The sequence below is a fragment of the Leptopilina heterotoma genome, unplaced genomic scaffold (assembly GCF_015476425.1).
Source record: "Leptopilina heterotoma isolate Lh14 unplaced genomic scaffold, ASM1547642v1 Lhet_51, whole genome shotgun sequence".
NCBI lineage: Eukaryota > Metazoa > Arthropoda > Insecta > Hymenoptera > Figitidae > Leptopilina > Leptopilina heterotoma.
In genome coordinates this window covers 1,423,684-1,447,212 of record NW_025111110.1, presented here as the reverse complement: position 1 = coordinate 1,447,212, position 23,529 = coordinate 1,423,684, and the positions used below count along the sequence as shown (strand labels likewise).

The 23,529-nt window shown below is 23.8% G+C and overlaps 1 protein-coding gene across 11 annotated transcripts in view; it reads right to left on the bottom strand.

Moving 5' to 3' along the window:
* The window catches only part of LOC122507749 (echinoderm microtubule-associated protein-like 2), a 45,004-nt gene that overhangs the window by 5,134 nt on the left and 16,341 nt on the right, over window positions 1-23,529 (bottom strand). For 5 of the 11 annotated variants that reach the window (XM_043620625.1, XM_043620617.1, XM_043620615.1 and 2 more), the window contains 11 exons: window positions 19,552-19,714; window positions 18,656-18,769; window positions 17,634-17,765; window positions 12,928-12,996; window positions 6,881-7,186; window positions 6,601-6,670; window positions 4,268-4,474; window positions 3,834-4,071; window positions 2,292-2,449; window positions 648-905; window positions 55-192 (listed from right to left, as the gene is read on the bottom strand). In XM_043620625.1, the coding sequence (XP_043476560.1) occupies window positions 55-192; window positions 648-905; window positions 2,292-2,449; window positions 3,834-4,071; window positions 4,268-4,474; window positions 6,601-6,670; window positions 6,881-7,186; window positions 12,928-12,996; window positions 17,634-17,765; window positions 18,656-18,769; window positions 19,552-19,714 (1,853 nt within the window). The remainder of the gene's footprint in view (window positions 1-54; window positions 193-647; window positions 906-2,291; window positions 2,450-3,833; window positions 4,072-4,267; window positions 4,475-6,600; window positions 6,671-6,880; window positions 7,187-12,927; window positions 12,997-17,633; window positions 17,766-18,655; window positions 18,770-19,551; window positions 19,715-23,529) is intronic. The other 6 variants (XM_043620618.1, XM_043620621.1, XM_043620619.1 and 3 more) reach the window with 5 other exon arrangements.

Genomic DNA, 23,529 nt, shown 5'->3' with positions numbered 1-23,529 from the left:
TCTTGAAATGGTTCATTGTTTTCTATATATATATATTGCAAAATCGATTCTCACCTGAATTGGCTCAGAACCGTCTGAATGATGACTGTATAATTCTCTTGTCTCACTATCAATCACTAGCCATTTTCCATTCGTGCAACCGACAACCAATATATTTCCGTCTGGCGAAAAGCAAACGCTCTGCGCTTGTTCCTGAAAATAATTAGCATTTTCAATTAATTCGTTAAATCGATCCAGTAAAATTATTATCAACTATTTATTTATTTTTACTTTTCGAATTTATAAGCCAAATTTTTTATTTTAAAAAAAAAGTTGAATCCTCTTTTTGATGACTTTTAATTAAAATTATATTCTCGTGACAAGGAAATTTATTTAAAATTTGCAAACAAATTATCTTTTTTGCTTTCCTCAGTAAAAAAAAAATAAATTGAAACCTTTTATCGATGACTTTTAATTAAAATTCAAGAGACGAAAATAAATTCACCTCGTGCAGTGGTTGAATGAGGAGACATAAAATTTTTTTCATATTTTTTTTTTGTAAATAAAAATTCAACGAAAAGTGTCGTTAATTAGGGAAGGTCAAGAAGAAGAAAAAAAAATTGTCTCATTGGAAGATATTATATTGAAAGGTCGAGCTGAAAACTCACCCCGATGTCCTTGCTCCAAACGACAGTGTGACTGAGACTGTCCCACATTTGTAATAAGCGATCGTGAGCTGCAGTTGCAAATTGTGGTAAAGTTGGATGCGACGCCAAACCCCATACCTCGTCGGCGTGTCCCAAAACAGTTGGATGAAATTCCATTTCCATATCGCCGACCAAAATGCAATTTCTCGTAGTGCCCACTAAATATTGAGAACCCCTGCCCTCGTTCACTGTGCGAATTCCGCCAAAATGATCCTCGATCTGGCAAATTGTATAATGAGAGTTGAAATTACTCAATCTTCAATGCCTCGACCTCTTTTATAAAGACCTCATTGTAACTTTTGGACGAACGTCTCCAACATTCGTAAAATGAGATAATCGCAATCGTCCACTATTCTCCTTATTTTATTTTCAATTTTCAATAAATAAATATTTAAATAAATAAAATTTTTTTATATTGTAAAAATTTAATGTCCTTTTTATTAACTTTTTATTTCAAGTTCCAATTTATTTTATTTGATATACTAGCTAACTTCTTACTGGCCTTTTTTAAATAAAATTATTAATTTTAAAAAAAGAATTTAAAAATTAAATTTTTGTTAAAAACACTAAAAAAATTCAATTTTGGAGAAATTTCAAATAATTGCAGAAATTCAATTATTTTCAAAAAAAATAAAATTCTTCTTAAAAAATTCAACTATGTTCAAAATTTGAAAAAAATTCTCGTAAAAATCCCAATTATCTTTATAAATAACAAAATTCTTCTCCAAAGTTCAATTTATTTTCATAAATGTCAAAAAAAAATTCTTGTCCTAATTTCAATTATTTTCAAAAATAAAATGCATTTTTCTAATTTCAATGATTTTCAATATCTACGATTTTAATAAAATTTCCCAAAAAGAATTCAATTATTTAAAAAAATTTTTTTAAAAAATTGTATGCAAACATTTAATTATTTTCATAAAATAATAAAAATTTCACAGGAATTCAATTATTTTCATAAATAATAAAATTTTTTTAAGGAATTCAATTATTATTTTCATAAAAAATAATTTAAAATTGTAGAAAATAATAATTGAATTAAAATTTTGAAAATAATTTTGATAAAGTTACAGTTACAATATTTACTTGAATCAAGTAATTTTTATTTAAATAAAAAAAAAGTTGTTTGAAACTAAAATTTCTGTATTTGATCAAATACAGTTACATTGATTTAAATTATGAATTATTTTTTGCAAATAAATATTTACTCGATTCAAATAATCGACTATTTACAATGAAAGAAATATTTCCTTTATTCAAAATAATTACAAAAGAAAATAATTATAAAAAATACTTATAAAAAATAATTACAAAAAAATAATAATAAACATTAATTATAAAAAATAATAAGATAACCATTTCTATACTAAAGCAAATAATGTTTTATTAATTTCAAATAAAAACATTTTTTCTTAGAAAAAAATTTTTATTTGATTCAAACAATGGATTAGTTATTAAAGAAATATTTTTTCATATTACTTAACTTTTATTTGACATAATTATTTTTACTTATTATTAAATTAATATTTACTTGATAAGTATTTAATCGATTATTAAATTAAAATAAATTTTCATTTTTTAGTGTAAAAAAGTTTATTTTTGTACCTGTGCACTTTGTCCAGTTTTATTCAAGGACCCGTCCAAATGATAAAGCATTCCATCTTTGCCACCACCCGTGACAATATTTCCGTCCTTTAAAACGCACATGGAAAATATCGATCCCTCGTGAACATTTTTCACCAGCCTTGCAATTGTATTTGTTCCTTGAAAATAAAGAAAAAAGAAATTTTTCTTTTCGGAAAATAAAGGACAATTTTTTTTTCGAAAACAAAAAAAAAACAGTTTTTCTTCAAAAACGAAAAATAATTTTTTTTTCGACAGTAAAAATAATGTCTTTCTTGAAAGAAACTAATATGTTTTTTAATTACAATACAATGGAATTGAAATTGAATAAAATGTAATTGAATTCAATAAAATGGATTTGAATGGGATTGAATAGGATTGAATAATATTTAATTCAATTTCAGACAGTGGAATTGAATTGAATTTAATTAAATTGAATTGAATAAAATCTTAATTAATTTAATAAAATGGAATTGAATTAAATTGAAGAATATTTAATTGAATTTAATTGAATAAAATCTAATTGAATTTAATACAATGGAATTGAATTTAGTTTAATAATATTTGATTGGATTTAATTGAATAAAATAGATTGAATTAAATTGAATAATATCTAAATGAATTTAATAAAATGAAATTGAATTGATAATAAAATGGAATTTAATTGAAATACGTGTAATTGAATATAATGCAGTGGAATTGAATTGGATTAAGTAATATTTAATTCAATATAATACAATGCAATTTAATTGAATTTAATAATATTTAAATAGATTAATTGAATGGAATAAAATCTAAATCAATTTAATAAAATGGAATTGAATTAAATTGAAGAATATTTCATTGACTTTAATTAAATAAAATCTAATTGAATTTAATACAATGGAATGGAATTGAATTTAATAATATTTAATTGGATTTAATTGGATAAAATGGATTGAATTGAATTGGAAGAAATCTAAATGAATTTAATAAAGTAGAATTGAATTGAATTGAATAAATTCTATTTGAATATAATACAGTGGAATTGAATTAAATTTAATGACTTGAATTCAATTCAATAATATTTAATTGGATTAAATTAAATAGAATTGAATAAAATGTAAATAAATTTAGAAAAATGGAATTAAATTAAATTGAAGAATATTTAATTCAATTGAATTTGATAAAATCTAATTCAATTTAATACAATGCAATTGAATTGAATTTAATCAAATTGAATTGAATTTAATAATATTTAAATAGATTAATTGAATAAAATGGAATGAATTTAATTAAATAAAATGTACTGAATTTAATTGAATAAAATCTAAATGAATTTAATAAAATGGAATTGAATTGAGGAATATTTAATTGAATAAAATCTAAATGAATTTAATAAAGTAGAATAGAATTGAATAAAATCTAAATGAATTTAGTAATTTGGAATTTAATTGAATAAAGCCTAATTGAATTTATTAATATTTAATGGGATTGAATAAAATTGAATTCTAATTTAGTTGAATAAAATGGAATTCCATCTACCTCTCGCCCAAACAATAATGTTCCCATTACTGTCGCCAGTGAGGACATCACCATTTTGATTGAAGGCAACGCAAGTCACGTATCTTGGCTTCTCGCGACTCTCGAAAACACCCATTTTCTTGTAAAGCATACCGCCATTGTCCAAGGACCAAAACGAAACGTGTCCTTTGCCACACGAAACAATCTGATTTCGTTCCAGCGGATGCCATTCGGCGCACACCACCGTATCAACCGAACACTGTAATTGAAAATTGTCCTCTCCGTTTAATCACTTACTTCCGCTGGTATAAAATATTTATCAACAATAGCTAACGGACCAAAAAAAAAGAAACCAAGCAAAAAAAAGTAACAAATGTCATCCTGTTTATTTATAGATTGTTATTTGTTAAATGTACTGTATAATTATTTTCTTTAGCAAAAAAAGGGAGATTTACCTTCGTCTCGGTGACTTTGACACCACGTTCACCCTTCTGCCAGTCCCAGATGGAAATATTGTGATCCGCTGTCTCATCAATGGCGCACAAAAAATTCCCCCCGTCTGCTTTCGAGAATGAGAGACAGCAAATTGATCCATCGAATTCACCGCTTCCGATTACTGAGAGTGTTGTTAAACTCACTGAATTCCATATCCTAATGTGTGGCTGCAAAAGAGGGTGGAAATTTTTTTTAGGTTGATAGTAGTGGTAGGGGTTGATTTTAGTCAGGCGGAATCATTTAACAGTCAATAAGGCGCTAGGTTTTTGTAATTAGTAGAACAGGACATTTATGGTCAGACTAAGGATTTTTCAGTCTTCTTAATTTTTTGACTAGGGAAGAACAATGTTTTTATGGTGATTATAGTCGAACGTAATTAATTATTATTTCTGTGGAAGTCAATAAAACGTTCAGTTTTCTGTTGTAAGTAGCAAATGACATTTTTAGTCAGACTGGGAATTTTTGGTTTTTCTTAATTTTTTAACTAGGGGAAAAAATCTTTTTATGTTCATTACAGTCAAACATAATTTTTTTAAGCCAATAAAATGTTAAGTTTTTAGTAGTTAGTAGTAAAAGCCTTTGTTAGACAGACTGAAAATTTTTTTGTCTTTTCTTAATTTTTTGAATAGGGAAAAAAATGAAAAAGATTTCTGTCTGACTGCAATCAACAAGTTTTTGTTTTTGAGTATTAACTATAGTGGAATTTTGTCGTAAGTATTGGAGTTTTTGTAGTAAGTAGTAAAAGACATTTTTAGTCAGACTGTGAAATTTTTGTCTCTATTAATTCTTTGACTAGGGAAGAACAATGTCTTTATGGTGATTATATTCGAACGTAATTAATTATTTCTGTGGAAGTCAATTAAACGTTTAATTTTTTGTTGTAAGTAGCAAAGAACATTTTTAGTCAGACTGGGAAACTTTGGTTTATTATTATATGAATAGGCAAAAGAATCTTTTTATGTTAGTTACAATCAAACATAATTCTTTATTTCTTTGATACTCAACAATAAGTTTTTCTTCTTGAGTAGCAAATAGTTGAGTTTTTGTATTAAGTAGTAAAATCAATTTTTAGTCAGACTGGGAATTTTTTATTTTATTTTTCCTCAAGAAAAAAAAATTTTTTCTTGTCGATTTCAGTCAGATACAATTCTTTAAAATCCAACAAGACGTTGAGTATTCGTGATAAGTAGTTGAGTTTTTGTAGTAAGTAGTAAAAGACATTTTTAGTCAGACTGAAATTTTTGTCTTTCCATAATTTTTTCTCTAGGAGAAAAAATGTTTTCTCGTTCATTTCAGTCGGCAAAAATTCTTTTATAATTAATTAAGACTTTAAGAGACAATCAATTAAGACAATTTAGAGTTTTTTTTAATTAGTAGTAAAGGCCATTCTGAGTCAGACTGATAAATTTTGTTTTTTTCTATTATTTTATTAGGGAAGAGAAATGTGTTGTTGTTGATTTTAATCAAATACAATTATTCAGAATAACGTAAGATAATGTTTAAATTTTCATTATTTTTTTATAAAAGTAGTAAAAACTACTTTAACCGATTTTCAAAGTCAGACAAAATTTTGTTGCAGTAGCAGCAGATTATCAGCGCCAGACAAATTTTTTGTGCCAGTAGTGTCAGATTGTTAAAGTCAGACAAATTTTTCTCTCAGTTGTAACATGTTATCAAAGTCAGACAAAATTTTCTGTCAGTAGTAACAATTTATCAAAGTCAGACAAATTTTTTTGTCAGTAGTAACAATTTATCAAAGTCAGACAAATTTTTCTGTCAGTAGTAACAGTTTTTTAAAGTCAGACAATTTTTTTTCCTGAGTAGTAACAGATTGTTACAGTCAGACGAATCCACATAAAAAAAATTTAAGGGAATTACCGGTTGGAAAATCAGTTAGAATTAAAATTAAAATTTTTATTTTCCTAATTTGCGAATTTTAATAATTTTGACATCAGTAGTTATAGTATGCTTTAGTCAGACATATCCTTTTTCTAAGAATTCATTTTTTTATGTAACTTTTTTTAAATTTTCTTTTTATATTTTTTTTCTTCTTTCTTGACAAGTTATTTAGGTAAAAAATGTTTTCTTTGGTATTTTTTTTTAGATTTTCTTTTAGATTTTCTTTAGTAGTACAGGGGAATTAGACTCAGACTATTTATAACAATTTTTGAAGTTTAAATAAAAATATTCATTGACCCTCATTAGTAAATAATAGTTTCATTCATTCTGACTTGAAATGTTTTTCAAATATAGTTTTTATTAAATTTCAAATTTGACAAAAATAATTATTTACCATGGCGTTTCGATCGACACCAGCAACTTGACCAGTGGCGACAACTAATTTATTAGGGTGTATGGCCATGCTGTAAAAATAAAATCAACTTTTATTTACAAACATTTCATAATTAGTCTTATTATTTATAATAATCTTTTTTATAATTATTTTTTTATAATAATATTTATAATAATAATAATAATTATTATTATTATAGTAGTAAAATAATAAATAAATAAATAAAATAACAAATGAAAAATATAAAAAGTAAGAAAATAAAATGAAATTGACGACTTACCACTTGACATCGTCAGTGTGACCAATGTAATGTCTTTGACTGTGTACCTCCATATTGTAAAGAACAACAACGCCGGCGACAAAATAGACAATTTCTCCCGTTGGAAGGAGATGTAAATTATTTCTACAGTCTCTGCCTCTGTATCCGTAGACCCAGTCTAATTTCAATTTGCTCTGAGGTGGTGTATTAACCTTATGGGGATCGTAGGTATCCGCCAATGGAGTAGGCACATAAAGGACAATTGGCCGTCCTCGAAGGTATATTCGCACTGTACCTTCATCCTCGTTGTACTGCATGTCTCTAGTGCTGTCGAAACAACAAATTTTACAACTCCCATAAATCACATTTTTCTCTATAAAAATTATTTTTTCTTTTGTGGAAAAAAATTATATTTCTTTATTTCTCCTTTTTGTTAATTTTTTAATAAACAATTTTTAAATTCTGTTTATAGGAAAAAATTTTTATTTTTATTCATTTTATTATTATATACTTTTTTAAGTTTATCTTTGTAAATAGGTAAATAATATTTTATTTTATTATTTGCCCATTATTACTTCTTTTTTATTTTTTCTTATTAATTTAAATATACAGACAGGTGATAATAAATTTTATTATTATTCATTTTTCCCTATTATGTAATTTATTTTAATTTTTTTATTTTCTTTCGTTTAATTTTTATTTAACTATTATTTATTTACTTTTATTGTTTATTTATTTATATTTATTTATTATTTTATTTACTTACTTATTTTAAAATTTATATATAAATAAATAAAAGAAGGAAATTAAAAATAAATAAATTTTAAATAAACAAAGATATTTGTTTATTTAAAATTTATTTATTTTTAATTTCCTTCTTTTATTCATTTTCTTTATTTTTCATTTTATTTCTTGTATTTATTTATTTATTTTTTTAAATTTTCGTTTAATTTTTTAGTTGTTGCATAATTAGGTATTATTTTCATTGAATCGATTACAAAAGGTGGATTTAAATTTTTTCGCCTTTTTTGCAATTATTCTGTGTTGTGACTCACGGCTTTTGATCTAGGACGCGCGGCAAAGTGAATTTAAAAAGTGCAGCCTCTCCAGCTGGAAGCTGTTGCACCACTGGTGCGAGTTGAATTACGCTAGGATGAAATTATATTGGCAAAACGAGGGACATTTTTTTCATCCAAGTGGCTGACTCATTTTATTCTGAGGACTGCTAACGCACCTTCTCATCATGTTCACTCAAAAGTAACAAAGTTATGCTTCGCGAATTATTTTCACTTTTCTTTGTCTTTAAGCACGCGCGCTATTCCTTAGACAATAAAAATTAAGACGAAGAAGAATAAGAAGAAAAAATAAATATCTCAGGTTCAAAGCGTCTTTTGAATGTGAAATTTAAATTTGTAGTTTCTGATTTTATTTGTAAATTTTTTTTTTAACTCTATAGTAAAGTTTTTATTTTCCATAGAGTTTCCTATTATATAATAATTGTAATTTTTGTTATAAATTAAAATATTATTTTAATAACTACAATATTTTTAATTGGAAATATTCAATAATAATATATTAGTGATGGAAAATATTTAAAAATAGTATTTTTGTTGAAAATACTTAATAATAGTATTTTGGTTGAAAATATTTAATAATAATATTTAACTTGAAAATATTTAATAATAATATTTTTATTACTCCCTAATTTGAATTAGACGCTTTTAACTAATTTAACAACGATTTTTCAACAATTAAATTAATTAATAACAAACTAGTAACTAATTCGAACTAATTTAATTAATTGGTGACTTAACAGACTTACTTATACCAAAAACAATTTTTTTAGTTAAAATATACTAGTTAGTAAAAAAATACTAGTAAAAAATACTAGTTGGTAGTAAAAAATTACTAACTTGTAGTAAACTAAACTACTGATTCGTTTACTGAAATTACTATTTCTAATAGTAAACATTACTGACAAATTTGATTCAATTTTTGTCAAAATACAGTAAAAGTGGTCAAAAATAATTAATTGGTAATAAAAAGTTTTTTATTCCAAGTAGAAAATTACTAATTAGTAGTAAAATCTTAATTTTAATAGCAGAATTATTATTTTAATTAGTTAAAAAGAAATAAAAAAAACTAATTAGTAGCAAGAAATTTTCAATCCCTAGTAGAAAATTACCAATTAGTATTTAGTAGTAAAAAAGTATTAATTTCTTTAGTAAGATTACTATTTTAATCGGTAAATATCACTAAAAGTTTTTTTTGTCGAATCTTTGTCGAATTATAGTAAAAAATAATCAGAAATAGTTAATTGCTAGTAGGGAATTTTTCATTCCTAGTGGAAAATTACTAATTACTATTAAAAAAAATATTTTCTCTTTTATTTAAATTTTTATTTTAAGCAGTAAACTTTGTTAATAATTTTTTATTGGATTTTTATCAAAATATATTTTAAAAATAGTAAAATAGCAGATTGACACTAAGAAATTTTGAATCAGTAGTAAAATATTTAACTAGTAGTTAAAAACTATTAATTTCTGTAGACAGATTATTTTTTTTATCAGTAAACTTTCCTGATCTTATTGAATTAAAGTTTGTAAAAAAATATTTAAAAAACAATTTAAAAAAGCAAATTAGTAGTAGGAAATTTTCAATTCCCAGTAGAAAATTACTAATCAGTCATTAGTAGTAAAAAAAGTATTAATTTGTTTAGTAAGATTACTATTTTAATCGGTAAATATTGCTAACAGTTTTTTTTGTCAAATCTTTGTCGAATTTTAGTAAAAAAAAAATCAGAAATAACTTTGAACAGAAATAATTTTGAATTAGTAGTGGAATATTAAACTAGTAGTAAGTAACTATTAATTTTTGTAAATAGATTATTCTTTTTATCAGTAAACTTTCCTAATCATATTGGATTAAACTTTGTCAAAAAATATTTTAAAAATAATTAAAAAAAGCAAATTGGTAGTAAGGGAATTTTTAATTCCTAGTGGAAAATTACTAAATAGTAGTAAAAAATTATTAATTCCTTTAGTAAGAATACTAATTTTATCAGTAAACGTTGCTAACAATTTTGATTAAATCTTTGTCAAAAAAAAAATATTTAAAAAATAGTAAAAAAACAGACTGGTAGTAGGAAATTTTTTATTAGTAATATAAAATTACCATCTAGTAGTAAAAATTATTAATTCCTTTAGTAAGCTTACGAATTTAATCAGTAAACGTTGCTAATAATTTTGATTAAATCTTTTCCAAAATAGAGTAAAAATAGTAAAAAAAAAAAGTAAATAATACAAGAATTACTGATTAGTAGTAAGAAATTTTTTATCAGTAGTTGAAAATTACCAATTGATAGTAAGAAACTATACTGATACGTTAAGTAAAATTACTATTTCAATCAGTGAACTTTGCTAGAAATTTGTTACTTCTTTCTTTTACTTTGAATCTGAAACATTTACTAATTTTAAATTTTCTAATAGTAAATTTAATAATTAATTATTAATAATTATTTTTTATTACTACTTAGTAGTAAATTTTATTTAATAAATAGTAAATAGGAAACTTTACAAAAATTAATTCAAAAAATAGTTAAATAAAAAAAATATAAAAAATAAAAGAAAATAGAAAAGGTAAATACGCATATTTTAGTCATAATTGACTAATAATTAGTAAAATATCCGGTTACTAATTTAATTTAATGAATGAATCGTCCTGTTATGAATCAATTAATAATTTCTTTTTAGAGAGTAGAGAATAATAAAAACCAACTAATGAAATTTTAACGAGCATTGTGTTTCACTTTAGAGACGATAAACATTTTTTGCATTGCTTATTAGCTTATTTATCATTTTTTTACACTTTTTGTTTTTTGTTTAGCATACTTATTGAAATTACAAATTTGAAGACCCAGATTCGAAGGAAACGTGACTTCCGGTTTCGTTCAGAAATGACATTGAATTCGTTGAAGAACTCTCGTAAAAATAAATAGTATTGTTCATTTTTATTACACTCCTGTATAGATGAATTTATAACACAATTATTGAAATTGCATTCTTGTAATTTTTACTATTGCAAGAAAAAAAAGTTCAAGTATAAAAAACAGTGACCTTTAAATATTTTTTTGCTTTCACTTTATGTAATTTTCGCCTTAATTAAATTAATCAACTTTTATTTATTTTTTTACTAAATTTTTATTAACTACTTCAACTTAGTCTAAAAATAGTTTTCAAATAAATTTTTCAATTTTTACAAATGCAAATTTTGTCCTAATTAGTTAGTTATCTTTTATTAAATTAATTAATTAAAAACCTAAAAATTATTTTTAGTTAAATATTTCTTTCCAAATAAAAATTAGTAAATCGTAAAGATTCGATTGTCACTATGAACAATAACAAGAATAATAATAAATTTATTTTCTTCATTAAAAATAGAAATAAATGATAACAATAGTAATAACAATGCTAATAATTTTCATTTTTGCTCTTTTGGAGCAAATTAAATTTTTTTTAATTAAAAGCAGCTTTTCCTTTAATTTCTGTTCGCGACAGTGAAATGTAATGAGACGTATTTCAAGGGAAAATTAAAAATTGCTCTCTTCATTAACACCATTCGTGTGCTCACGAATTAAATGAACCGTTGTGAAAATGAGGAACACGAATGAAGTATCCAGGTTAGAATATCATCCAATTATCTGAAATACCGTTATTCACTTGAAAAAAAAGAATTATTTTACACAATCAAAATTTGCAATCAACCACGATTTCTTTTTATCGACTCTTCTCATTCTAATCTAAGAAAAAATAAAAAAAATAAAATAAAATCCTTTATTAAAGATCAATTTGTCTCGCTCTAAGAAATTTAAAAATTTTTTTGTTTCAAAAATTTATTGGGGCGAAAAAACTTGTTAATGATATTCAAGGAATGTTTGCATTTCGTTAAAGGTAATGCGAAACTCCCTCGCTTTTTTTTCTTTCTGTTATAAATATGGAAACTCGTTTTCTACTTGACGGAGAATTGAATTTAAATTTAGAATATATAAAGTTAAAGAAACTCTAGTAATATATGGAGTGGGAGGAGGATAATTTTTTTGCAATTCTGTTTTTATTCTTTTTTTTCTTTTTAATCGAATTAAGTCAAGACTATTCTTTTCCGAACATTGACTTGAATAAGAGGAGAAAAAAAAATGAACGGTATGTGTTCTTTAAGCCAGTTTATCAACTCGAGTATCTACTGAAATTATGCAAACCGCCTCTGCCCACCTTCTGTATATAATGAGAGTTCCTCAACCTCGGAAATATCTCAGATTGCGTACATTATGTGATTCACATAATTGATATTCGTTCCTTAAATCGAAAATCGGTAATACAAATATATTTCTGGCGTTGAGGAATTTTTCAATTATTTATAGCTGAAGAATTCCTTTTTTTAGAAGAGAAATTAATTCTTTTTATTTAATTCTTTTGTATTATGTATTGTTTTTCGTTTTTAATTAACTTGTGGTAATTAATCCATTTATTCAGTTATTTTCATTGTTAAATTTTTTTGAAGAAAGAATTTTTTGTTCTTTGAAATGTTTTCTATTGTATATTATTTTTAATTTTTAATTACCTTTGTGTAATTAATCTATCTATTCAATTATCTTTTCATTGTTAAATTTGGTTTTGTATTTTATTTATTATATATTATTTAATTTATTATTATTTTTTTTTTTGTTAGTTTTGTACTTATTTATTTGTTTACTTATTTACTTATTTATTTACTTACTTATTTACTTATTAACTCATTTACTTATTTATTTATTTACTTATTTTTTAATTTAAAAAAAATATTCGTATTGTTTATTAAATTTTTGAATATTTTTATTATTTTAACAAAAATTTTATTCCATGCAAAATTTGAAGAGAAAAAAATTAGAATTGTAAATGTAATAAAAATTTTACTATAGAAGAAAAAATGTTTCCTGAAGAATATAATTAAAAATTATAATTAGACATATTTAATGGAATTGGTGAATATGAAATGGAAATTAACTTTCCCTAATTACTTATTGATTTATTTACCCGTGTTTCACGCTGTTTGGCACCGGTGGCTTGAAGAGGTTGAACAATGATTTGGTGGAGGCAGACAATCTACAATTCATGGAAAATAGCAAAACAAAAAAACAAACCATGCGATAAAACAAAGGAAACAACACATGTCAATAATGCAATCAAAAAATTTTGTTCTCGTTGGAAAAATTTTCAAAAAAACCAAATGTATTGGATAATTTTTATTTTCTATACCTTAATAACTAAATTTATCAATTTTAATTTTTTTTTAAAAACAAAATTGATATAATAATAAATTTTAATTTTCTAATAACCAAATTTGCCAATTTTTACTTTTAGTTTTTTAAAAAACAAAATTGACAATTTTAATAATAATTTTTAATTTTTTCATATAACCAAATTTAAAAATTTTTAATTTTACTTTTTTAAAAAAATGGATACTTTTAATAATAAATTTTAATTTCAATTTTCTAATCAAACAAAATTGATAATTTTAATTTTAAATAATAACCAAAATTGATAAGTTCAATTATTTTTTCAATTTTAATTTTGTTTATAGCTAAAAATGATAATTTATCTTTTATTGTTTATAATAAGTAATAACCGAATAATATTTCTGAATATTCATTTAAAATTTAATTGAAATAACAAGCGAAAGCGACTAAATGAATAAAAGTAAAGACTCGTTTCTTTTGCAAATATTTACAAAATAATTTTGAAAAGAATCTTCGCCTCTTTTTATTATACTTTTAGAAATAAAATTTCACTCAATTCGTGGAACTTTATTATTATCATTGAAAATAACAAAAATGTTGTAAATTAATTGAAAATGAAATTAAACATTTCGAAAAAAAATAAGTCTATAGATACTAAAAACTGTAATAAAGAAATAAAAAAATAAATTAAAAACTAAAACAAATAAATAAAAATAGAAAAATTAAAAAAAAATTGTTCCTAATAAAATATTTATTGACTAATGACTAGGTACTTTATTTCGCGAATGCGATTAAAATAATTGTTTAAAAGTTTAAATTAACAATAATGGTTATGAAATAATAAAAACGGTAATAAAATATAAAAAAAGATAATTAATTAATTTATTTATAATGAAAATAATCCTAATTTCGTTCTTTTACGAAAATATATGCAATTTATTTTAATTAAATTCATAATTATTGTTTAAATTCAAAATAACAAATTAAAAATAATGGTTACTAAATTTTTCCAACGAAGACGTAAAGGGAAAGTGTCTAGGTACTTAAAATTAACAAAAAGCTATATTTATAACAAATCAACTTCAAAGTGCAAACATTATAAAACACAATAAAAACATGAAGAAAGCGGCAGATATAAATATTTAATTTAAAGAGTATATAACAATAATTGAGCAATAAAAGCAACAACGGGGGGAAATTTTTATATAAAAATAATATATATAACTCTTGGAATTGACTCGCGTTTCGTAATTTCGTAAACAAATTTCGTAATTACTTCGTCAGTGTATACAAAAATTTATCGGTTAAAAAGAAGAGAAACATTAAAAAATCGTTTATACATTTTTTTTCTTTCTTTTTGAGTATAATATTATTATAAGAAAAATATTTGAATTCTAATACATTTCCGATAATTTACTAAAGATAGATTGATATTGAAAAATAATTTAAATACTATCGATTTCAAAAAATTCTCTAACATTCACTGAATTTTATGAAATCGATAGTATTTAAATTTAAATCTTTATAAAAAACTCTTTCTGAAGTTGAATTAGTAAATACTTTAAATAATTTGAAACAATAGATAGTTGACTTTTTTCTTCGACGTACAAAAAATGAATTATATTTAAAGTCCTAAATTTAAAACAATTTTTACTATTTCTAGACTGCAACATAAAATGTTTGAAACATTTCTGTGCATTTCTGGTTCAAATAACCGATTTTTCGTTAATTACCAAATAAGTATTTATTTGAATCAAATAATTTTTATTGAAGTCAATTAAATTTTTTTTGAACCAATAATTTCAGTATTTGAAGAAAATACCATTTATTTGATTGAAATCAAATTATTTGATTCGAGTAAATATTTATTTTATACCTAATAGAAAAGTAATCGGGTATTTGAATTGAATAAATTTTTTTTAGTGCAAATAATATTAATAAATTGAAAAAATTATCTAATATTATTTATTAACAAATAGTATTACATTGACAAAACAATATATTTGAATCAAACATAATTATCTTTATTATACAGTCAAAAATTATATTTGAATTAAACAGAATATTATTGATTCAATAAATAATAAGTAAATAAATAAAAAGTAAATGAATAAAATTACGTTTAATTCAATTTATTATAAAATATGTTTAATTCAAACATATTTTTTTGGTTGGTAACATATTTTTTCAGGGTTGCCACAGGTCAGGGAAATCAGGGAAAAGTCAGGGATTTTTATTAAAAGTACTGGAAAAAATTAAATTTGTAGAATTCATAAAATAACTAATTTTTTTGTGTCTTTTTTCTTTTTTGTTTACTTCATAAACTATGAAACTTTCACGAATTCTAATACAAATCCTTCAAATTTTTTTTCTTATTCTGACCAGAATGAATTTTTTAATATTATTTAATTATTTCAAAAGTTTTAATGCAATTATCTTGATAAATAAAAAAATTGTTTACAAAAATTCAATTATTTTTAGGAATTTAAAAAAAATTCTTTTCAAAATTCGATTATTTTCATAAATAACAATATTCATCAGAAGAATTCAATTATTTTCAAAAGTAATAAAATTCTTCGAAGAAAATCAATTATTTTTTAAAATTTGAACGAATATCTCATCAAGAATTTAATTATCTTTATAAATAGCAAAATTTTTTGACAAAAATTCAATTATTTTTAATATTTACTATTTTCATAAAATTTATCAAATAATTTAATTTTAGAAAAACAATTTTGATACAATTTATCAATTATTTTCATAAATGATAAAATTTCATTTAGGAATTCAATTATTTTCATCGCAAAATTTTCAATATTTTTAATACAATTTTAAATATATCTTAAGATTTAAATAAATTCAAATTTAAGAAACATTCCATTATTCAATAAAATAATAAAATTCGTTACAATAATTTAATTATTTTCATAAATAACTTTTCATTCGTCACGGGAAATGAATTATTTTCAAAAATTTTTTAATAATTCCGCAAAAGAATTCAATTATCTTGATAAACAACAAAGTTATTTGTTTAATTATTTCGATAAATATCAAAATTCAACAGAAGAATTCAATTCTTTTAAAAACTAATAAAATACTGTCCGAAAATTAAATTATTTTCAAAATTTTTTAAAAATTCCCGTTAAGAATTAAATTACCTTTTTTTATAAATAGATTTAACGAAAATCTTCTTAAGAATTAAATTATTGTTAGAAATTTTAAGAATATTCTTAGCAAAATTTTAATTTTTTAAACGAAATTCAATCAAAATTCTTCGCATGAATACAATTATTTTCAAAAATTATTATTTAAATTCTTCTCAGGAATTCATTTATTTTAAAAAAATTTTAATAAAATTCTTCAAAAAGTCTTAAATTATTTTCAAAAATTGTTATAAAATTATTTAATTTGATAAATTTCAATAAAATTTTAATTAAATTCCTTAAAAGAAATTAATTATTTTCAAAAGTTGTTAATAAAATTCTTTGTAAAAATTAAATTTTAAGAAACATTGAATTATTGAATAAATTATTTATTTTCTAATAAAAATTGATTTAAAAGTGAATAATTTCAGATAAAATTTTAGATAATAATTAAATATTAAAAGCATTAGGGGGAAATATTTAGAAATAATTAAATTTTGAAAAGGTTTCGAATTCAAATCTTTGAAAATCAGAATTTTTTGTACTTTTAATTAATAATTCTGCGTAGAATTTACTTTATTTTATAATTAATTCACTGGGTTATTTTTAATTATTATAAAAACTCGGAGTGATCAACTTCTTCATGTTTTATAATAATATTCTTATAAGTTATTGAATTTGGAAAGATTTGAATTTGAAATTTTTAAAAATCTTAACTCCTACGGAAAAGTAACAATGATTAAATATTTATTTAAAAAAGAAGTTGTTGATGTTTTTGAATATTTTTACAATTAAAAAAATTCGTAAATAAATGTCATAGAAAATTGTTTTGAGTATCTAATAATTTTTAGATTGAATTAGAATATTATTTTCTGGTCAGGGAAAAATTTAAAGTTTTGTCTGGAAAACAAGGAAAAACGAAATTAAATTTTTGTGGCAAACCTGCTTTTGATTTAAAACAATTTTTCTCTCAGTGTAGTAAATTAAAAAAAATGTATCTAATTCAAAAGTAAAAGTCATTAATTGAAATTAAGAACACGGGTTCTAATTAAACTTCAGAGAGTGTTTACTTGTACAGCATTGAACATTTAACTTTCACATGTACAAATAACGTGGAATTTGTTTATAATGTGACAGATTACAAGTACCTATTTATATATGTATAGGTTAGATAAGCGGATATCTAATCTAAAATGGGCTTTTCTAGTAAAATAATTTTTGAATACCGCGAGGCGTGAACTGTTTCCTTTTTGCACTTAAAAGAGATCATTTCTCGGAGCTTTCTCTCTAAATAATTTAAAACAGATTGAGAGTGAACTCTCCCAATGTGAGAGGGGCAAAAAAGTGGATTTCGACTTACCTAGAACTGGCAAGTTGACTGTTATTTCCGGGACATTGAGGGGAGTGGGTAAAATCGCCCGTTGATGACCATCTCTTTGCTCTTCTTAAACTACTAGGCGGTGGTCCATTTGTTCTTGTTATTGGTGATCTGCTGAGGATTTTACATGATACTCGTTTCGATTTTTTATCATTGGCTCTTTTTTTCTTCTTTATTTTTCTTACTTTCTTACTTACTTTCCTTCTCTCTTTTTTCGTTCTTTTCTACTTTTTTTGTTCATTTGATTTTTTTCTTTATTTTATTATTTTTTATTATTATTTTATACTTTTTTCTTTATTCTCACTGGTTTTTTAAGATTCTCAAAAATTGAGACTATTATAGTATCAAAACGTTGCATCGAAAAATTTTGATACTCTTTTTGTCTCAATTTGATATCCTTAGAAAAACTATGTGAGCTCTCTAATTCTGAATGAGTTAAAATTTTAACTGCAATTCGAAGCAGTGGCTGACTTTTTGCTTTCAAATTAGTTTAAATTTACTAATTTATCAGTTGAAAATAAGATATTTTACTTTAAAAAAATTTAAAGTTAAAACAGTCGAAAGTTAATTTCAATTTATCTAATTTAAAAGTTATCTAATTTATACTTCAAAAATTTAAAATTCCAACTGATTAAGATTTAGAGATGAGAAAAAATTTCAGTCCCAGTAGCCAGAATTTGATTGGAACCGAATTTTTTTCTCACTGTGATTCTTTTTTTCCTTTACGATTACTTTAACCGCAATTTATTAAAATGAAACAATTTTATTTCGTATTTAAAAAAAACTTCGTCTTTAGCAAGATATCAAATGCGTATTACTTTTTTACTCATGCAAAGAAAGTATACAATAAATTGCAACAAACATTAAAAAAAAAATGCTAGTCTTTAAGGATGCGTTTTCTAGGCAGGCATTCAATCAACGACAAAAGAAGAAATTTTCTTTTTTCTTTTCGTATCATGCGAGAAGAGAAAAGGTTTTTTATTTTTCAAGTGTTAAATATTTACCTTGCTGCAGGAAGTGGCGTAGCCCTAGGACTGGGTGATGGCACCGGAGATACGCTACTACTGCTCGGACTGTCAGAGTGTAGAGAATTTGTTGATTGATAGTGGACGGATCTTCTAAAAAGAAAAAAATTCAAAACAATTGTATTCCCTGGTTTTTGGAATTTTATTCAACAAGAGTTCATTGACCCAGAAATTTAATTTTATTATAAAAAAATTAACAATTTTTAATATGAATCCAAACTTCTCGAAATCCATATCAAAAATAACTTAAAAATCAAGTCAAAGAGAAAAAATATCTTGTAAACTCCAAAAAATACGTTTTTCTGAGATTGTACCCCACTTTTTTCAAAAAACTGACATTCTAGACGATTTTGAGACCAGGGATCGTATTCAACGAACAAAAATACATTGGAAACGACTCCCATATCAAAATAGTTTAAACATCAAGTTAAAAAAAAAATTTTTTTTAAAACCCCCAAAAAAAAGTTTTTTGGACTTTTTTCACACTTTTTTCAAAATTTGAACGTTATTTGCGTTTTAGGAAACCGGGATCGTGCTCAGGAACATAAATCCATTAGAAACCACTCCCATATCAAAAATAACTTAAAAATCAAGTTATAGAAAAAAATATCTTGAAAACCCCGAAAAATTCGTTTTTTTGGGTCTTTACCCCCACTTTTCTCAAAATCCTAACGCGTTAAGCAATTTTTGTACCCGAAACCGTGTTCAGAATAAAAAAAGTACACTAGAAACCAATCCAATATCAAAAATAAAAAAGTCGAATATTGCAAATTTGTGTAATTATTTCTCTGGGGTGAAAAATTACATTTTTTTACCCCAATAACTGGAATTTTGTCTTTTCGACCTAAGATAAGAAAAAAAATAATATTTCTTACCTCTGAGGAAGTTGGGATGGTGAGGTATAATTTCCAGGTCGTCGAGGACTTGAATTTGCGTCTCTAACGTCGTGAGCAGATCCAGACGATGGTGAACTTCTCAAACCAAGTGAAGCCGTTTGTCGCAGTCTTATGTCCTTCAAAGGAACTGAATTTTGGTTACCTTTCAAAGAGAAAATTACATAAATTTAATATTACTTTTATTTCGTATGGGGGAAAAATCGATTTTTATATGCGTGCGTCTAAATAAATTGATTTTTATGAGTACACTATCGGCGGTAATTGTGCGACCCCTACTTTTTTGATGACTATTCAATATCTTTTAACTTTGAAAATATAATATAACTAAAAAGTTTTCTTTTTTATTTTCAATAAAGGTATAAAATTTTGAAAAAAATTACACCTTAATAACAAAAAATATTAATTTTTGAAAGATATTTAAAAAAACCCCCCATTTTCAATGATTCGACTAATTTTTTTATATCTTCCAAAGAAATTAACGTTTTTCAACGTTCATACACTGAAAAAAAATTTTATTTGATTCAAATAATCGATTAATTGATTATAATGAATTAAATAGTTAATTGAATCAAATAATATTTATTGGAGTCAATTAAATGGTTCAATTAATATTTGCTTCAAATACTGAAATTATTGGTTCAAATACCATTTAATTGACATCAATAAATTTTATTTGATTCAAGTAAATATTTAATTGATAGTCAATTAATCGGTTATTTGAATCAAATACATTTTTTTCAGTGTAGGCTCATTATAATCGTATTATTTTTGTAGAATTGAGATTTCTTACAAGATTTTATTAACATACATTTCTTTAGAAAATGCAAGAGCCGAAAGTTGAAAGAAAAAATTATGAAAATTTTAAAGGTACTTTTACAACTGAAAAATAATTTTTAAAAATCAAATATATACTTAATTCAAAACTTTATTCAAAGTTTAAACATTTTTTTTGTAAATAACAGATTTTACTAATTACCTTTTTAGCATCTTAACAGTAATTATAATTTTTCCAATTTTTTTTTACGCAAATCACTTGCATTTTCTAAAAAAAAATGTATGTAGAGAAAATCTTGTAAAAAATCTCAATTCTACAAAAATATACGATTAAAATGACCTATGAACGTTGAAAAAAAGGTTATTTCTTAGAAAGATACGTTTATTGAAAATAAAGAGGAAAAATTTTTATTTATTATATTTTCCAAGTTTTTAAAGGTTTATTGATGTTTTCCAAGTTAAAAGAAATTGAATAGTCATCAAAAAAAAGTAGGGGTCGCACAATTACCACCGGTAGTGTATGTATATATAGTTAACCCTGACCTAAAAACTACAAAAACTTTTTGTGTCTATACATATGTGTTTATAGTTAATACCCGAAAATCGTGTTTCATATTTGTAATGTCAGAATCAGTGTAATAAACAGATGTGCGAATCCAATTGTCTGAGAAATTGAATTTGCTCTTGTTTTGCACTAGCATGGTTTTAAAACTTCATCGCGTGCGCAAATTTCCAACCCCTTCAGCCAAGTTTCACGAGCACAAATGGATTTAACCTCGTGAGGTTTCCATTCGCAAGTCGTCAGGTACATTCCAAGTTTCATTCAAGGTAATTCGAACCTTCTAACATGCTTTCATTTCGAAAAGTTTTTTTTTTCATTTTTTGTTTTCTTTTAATGGATAATATTAAACTGATGTTGGATAATGATATTAAGTTTGATGATGAAGCGAAATATTATTTTCGTGTGGAGAAATAAATTAGGGTAGGGGAATTTCTATTTATGCTTCTCTTTTAGGGAATGAGTTGATATTTTTTATTATTCTTATTTTTCAATATTTGCTTGATCGAATTTAGAGAGTAAAACTGTCTTTTCTGACCCTAGTGAGAAAAATAATTTTCTAAACCTCTAGCAAGTAAAAAAATCACCATTTTTGACCCTAGTGAGTAAAATTACCACTTTTGGCCTAAGTAAAATAACTTTTTTGCTTCTCTAGTGAGTAAAATTATTTTTTACTATTCTACATAAGTAAATTACCATTTTTAACCCTTGTGAATAAGATTATCATTTTTCCCTAGTAAAATAATTTTCTAATACTCTAGGAAATAAATAAATCACTATTTTAGACTCTAGTGAGTGAAATTACCATTTTTTGCCTTAGTAACTTTCTGCTTCTAGTGAGTAAAATATCTTTTCTAACCCGAGTGCGTGAAATAACCTTCTAAAACTCTAGGAAATAAATAAATTTTAATTTTTGACACTAGTGAGTAAAATTATTTTAAAAAACTCTATCAAATAAATAAATTACCATTTTTGACCCTGGTGAGTAAAATTACCATTTACGGTCTGAGTAAAATAATTAATAGTAGTAATTTACCATTTTGAACCCTAGTGAGTAACATTACAACTTTTGGGTTCAGCAAAATAACTTTCTTATACTTTAGGAAAAAATAAATCACCATTACTGTCCCTAGTGAGTAAAATTACCATTTTTGGCCTTATAAAATATTTTTTCTGACCCTAGTTAGTAAAATAAGTTTCTAAAATTGTAGTAAATAAATTTATCACCATTTTTGACTCTAGTGAGTAAAATTACCATTTTTGGCCTTATAAAATATTTTTTCTGACCCTAGTGAATAAAATAACTTTCTAAAATTGTAGTAAATAAATCTATCACCATTTTTGACTCTAGTGAGTAAAATTACCATTTTTTGCCCTAGTAAAATAACTTTTTAACACTGCAGGAAATAAATAAATCACTATTAGTGACTCTAGTGAATAAAATTATCACTTTTAGCCTCTGTAAAATACCATTTCCGACCCTAGTTAATAAAATAACTGTCTAAAACTTTAGAAAATAAATAAATTACTATTTTTGACTCTAGTGTTTTTGGATTTAGTAAAATAATTTTCTACTACTATAAATAATAAGTAAATTACCATTATTGACCCTAGTGAGTAAAATTGCAAATTTTAACTCTAGTGTGTAATGTAACTTTTTTTCCCTAGTGAGTAAAATTACCATTTTTAGTCCTAGTGGGTAAAAAAAATTTTTAGTACTCTAGGAAGTAAAATTACCGTTTTCGCCCCCTAGTGAGTAATGTTATTTTCTACTAACCCAGTGAATAAAATTGTCGATTTTGCCCTAGCGAGTAAAATAAAATAACTTCTTACTAACTCTAGGGAGTAAAATTATCATTTTTAATCCTTGGTGGCAAAAAATAAACTTTCTCTCTAGTGAGTAAATTTTCCATTTTTTGCACTAGTGAGTAAAATAACTTTTCTCCACTCCAGGAATTAAAATGACCCTTTTCAACCCTAGTGAGTAATGTAACTTTTCAATACTTCAATGAGTAAATTCACCATTGTTAGTCCTAGTGAATAAAATAACTTATTAGTGAGTAAAATTAAATTTTAAATTGAAAATAAATTTTTTAATCTTAAACTGAAAATAGATTTTTTAAATTTTAATTTAAAGATAAAATTTCTTAAAAATAAAATTTCTTTCATAACGAAGAAAATTTTTTGTAATAAATATAATAAAAAGTATCTTCTTACCTTAGGGGAGAAAATAATTTATTTTTTACCCCAGTGATTAAAATTTAGAAAAAGAAATAGAAAAAAGTTGGAATAATTTTACAGAAAAGAAAATTTATTCATTAAAAATGTTTTTACTATACTTTGAAAATTAATTTCTATATATATGTATGCAAAGACCGTGAAAAATTTCCCTACGCAATAAATAAATCAAAGAGCGTGTGAATCATTTCCTTTTAAGACACCCTTTATGTGACTTTTCGCGATAGCGAATGTGGAGAATGTCAACTGACATAAATCGTGACCAAGTTTTAGAGGCGTTGTTCTACATGTATTTGATACATGACCTGAAAATTGAATATTTTACATTCCCTTTTCTTTATATCAAAATACGAAAAACCGGTATTCTCATCAAAAATTTTTTTTTC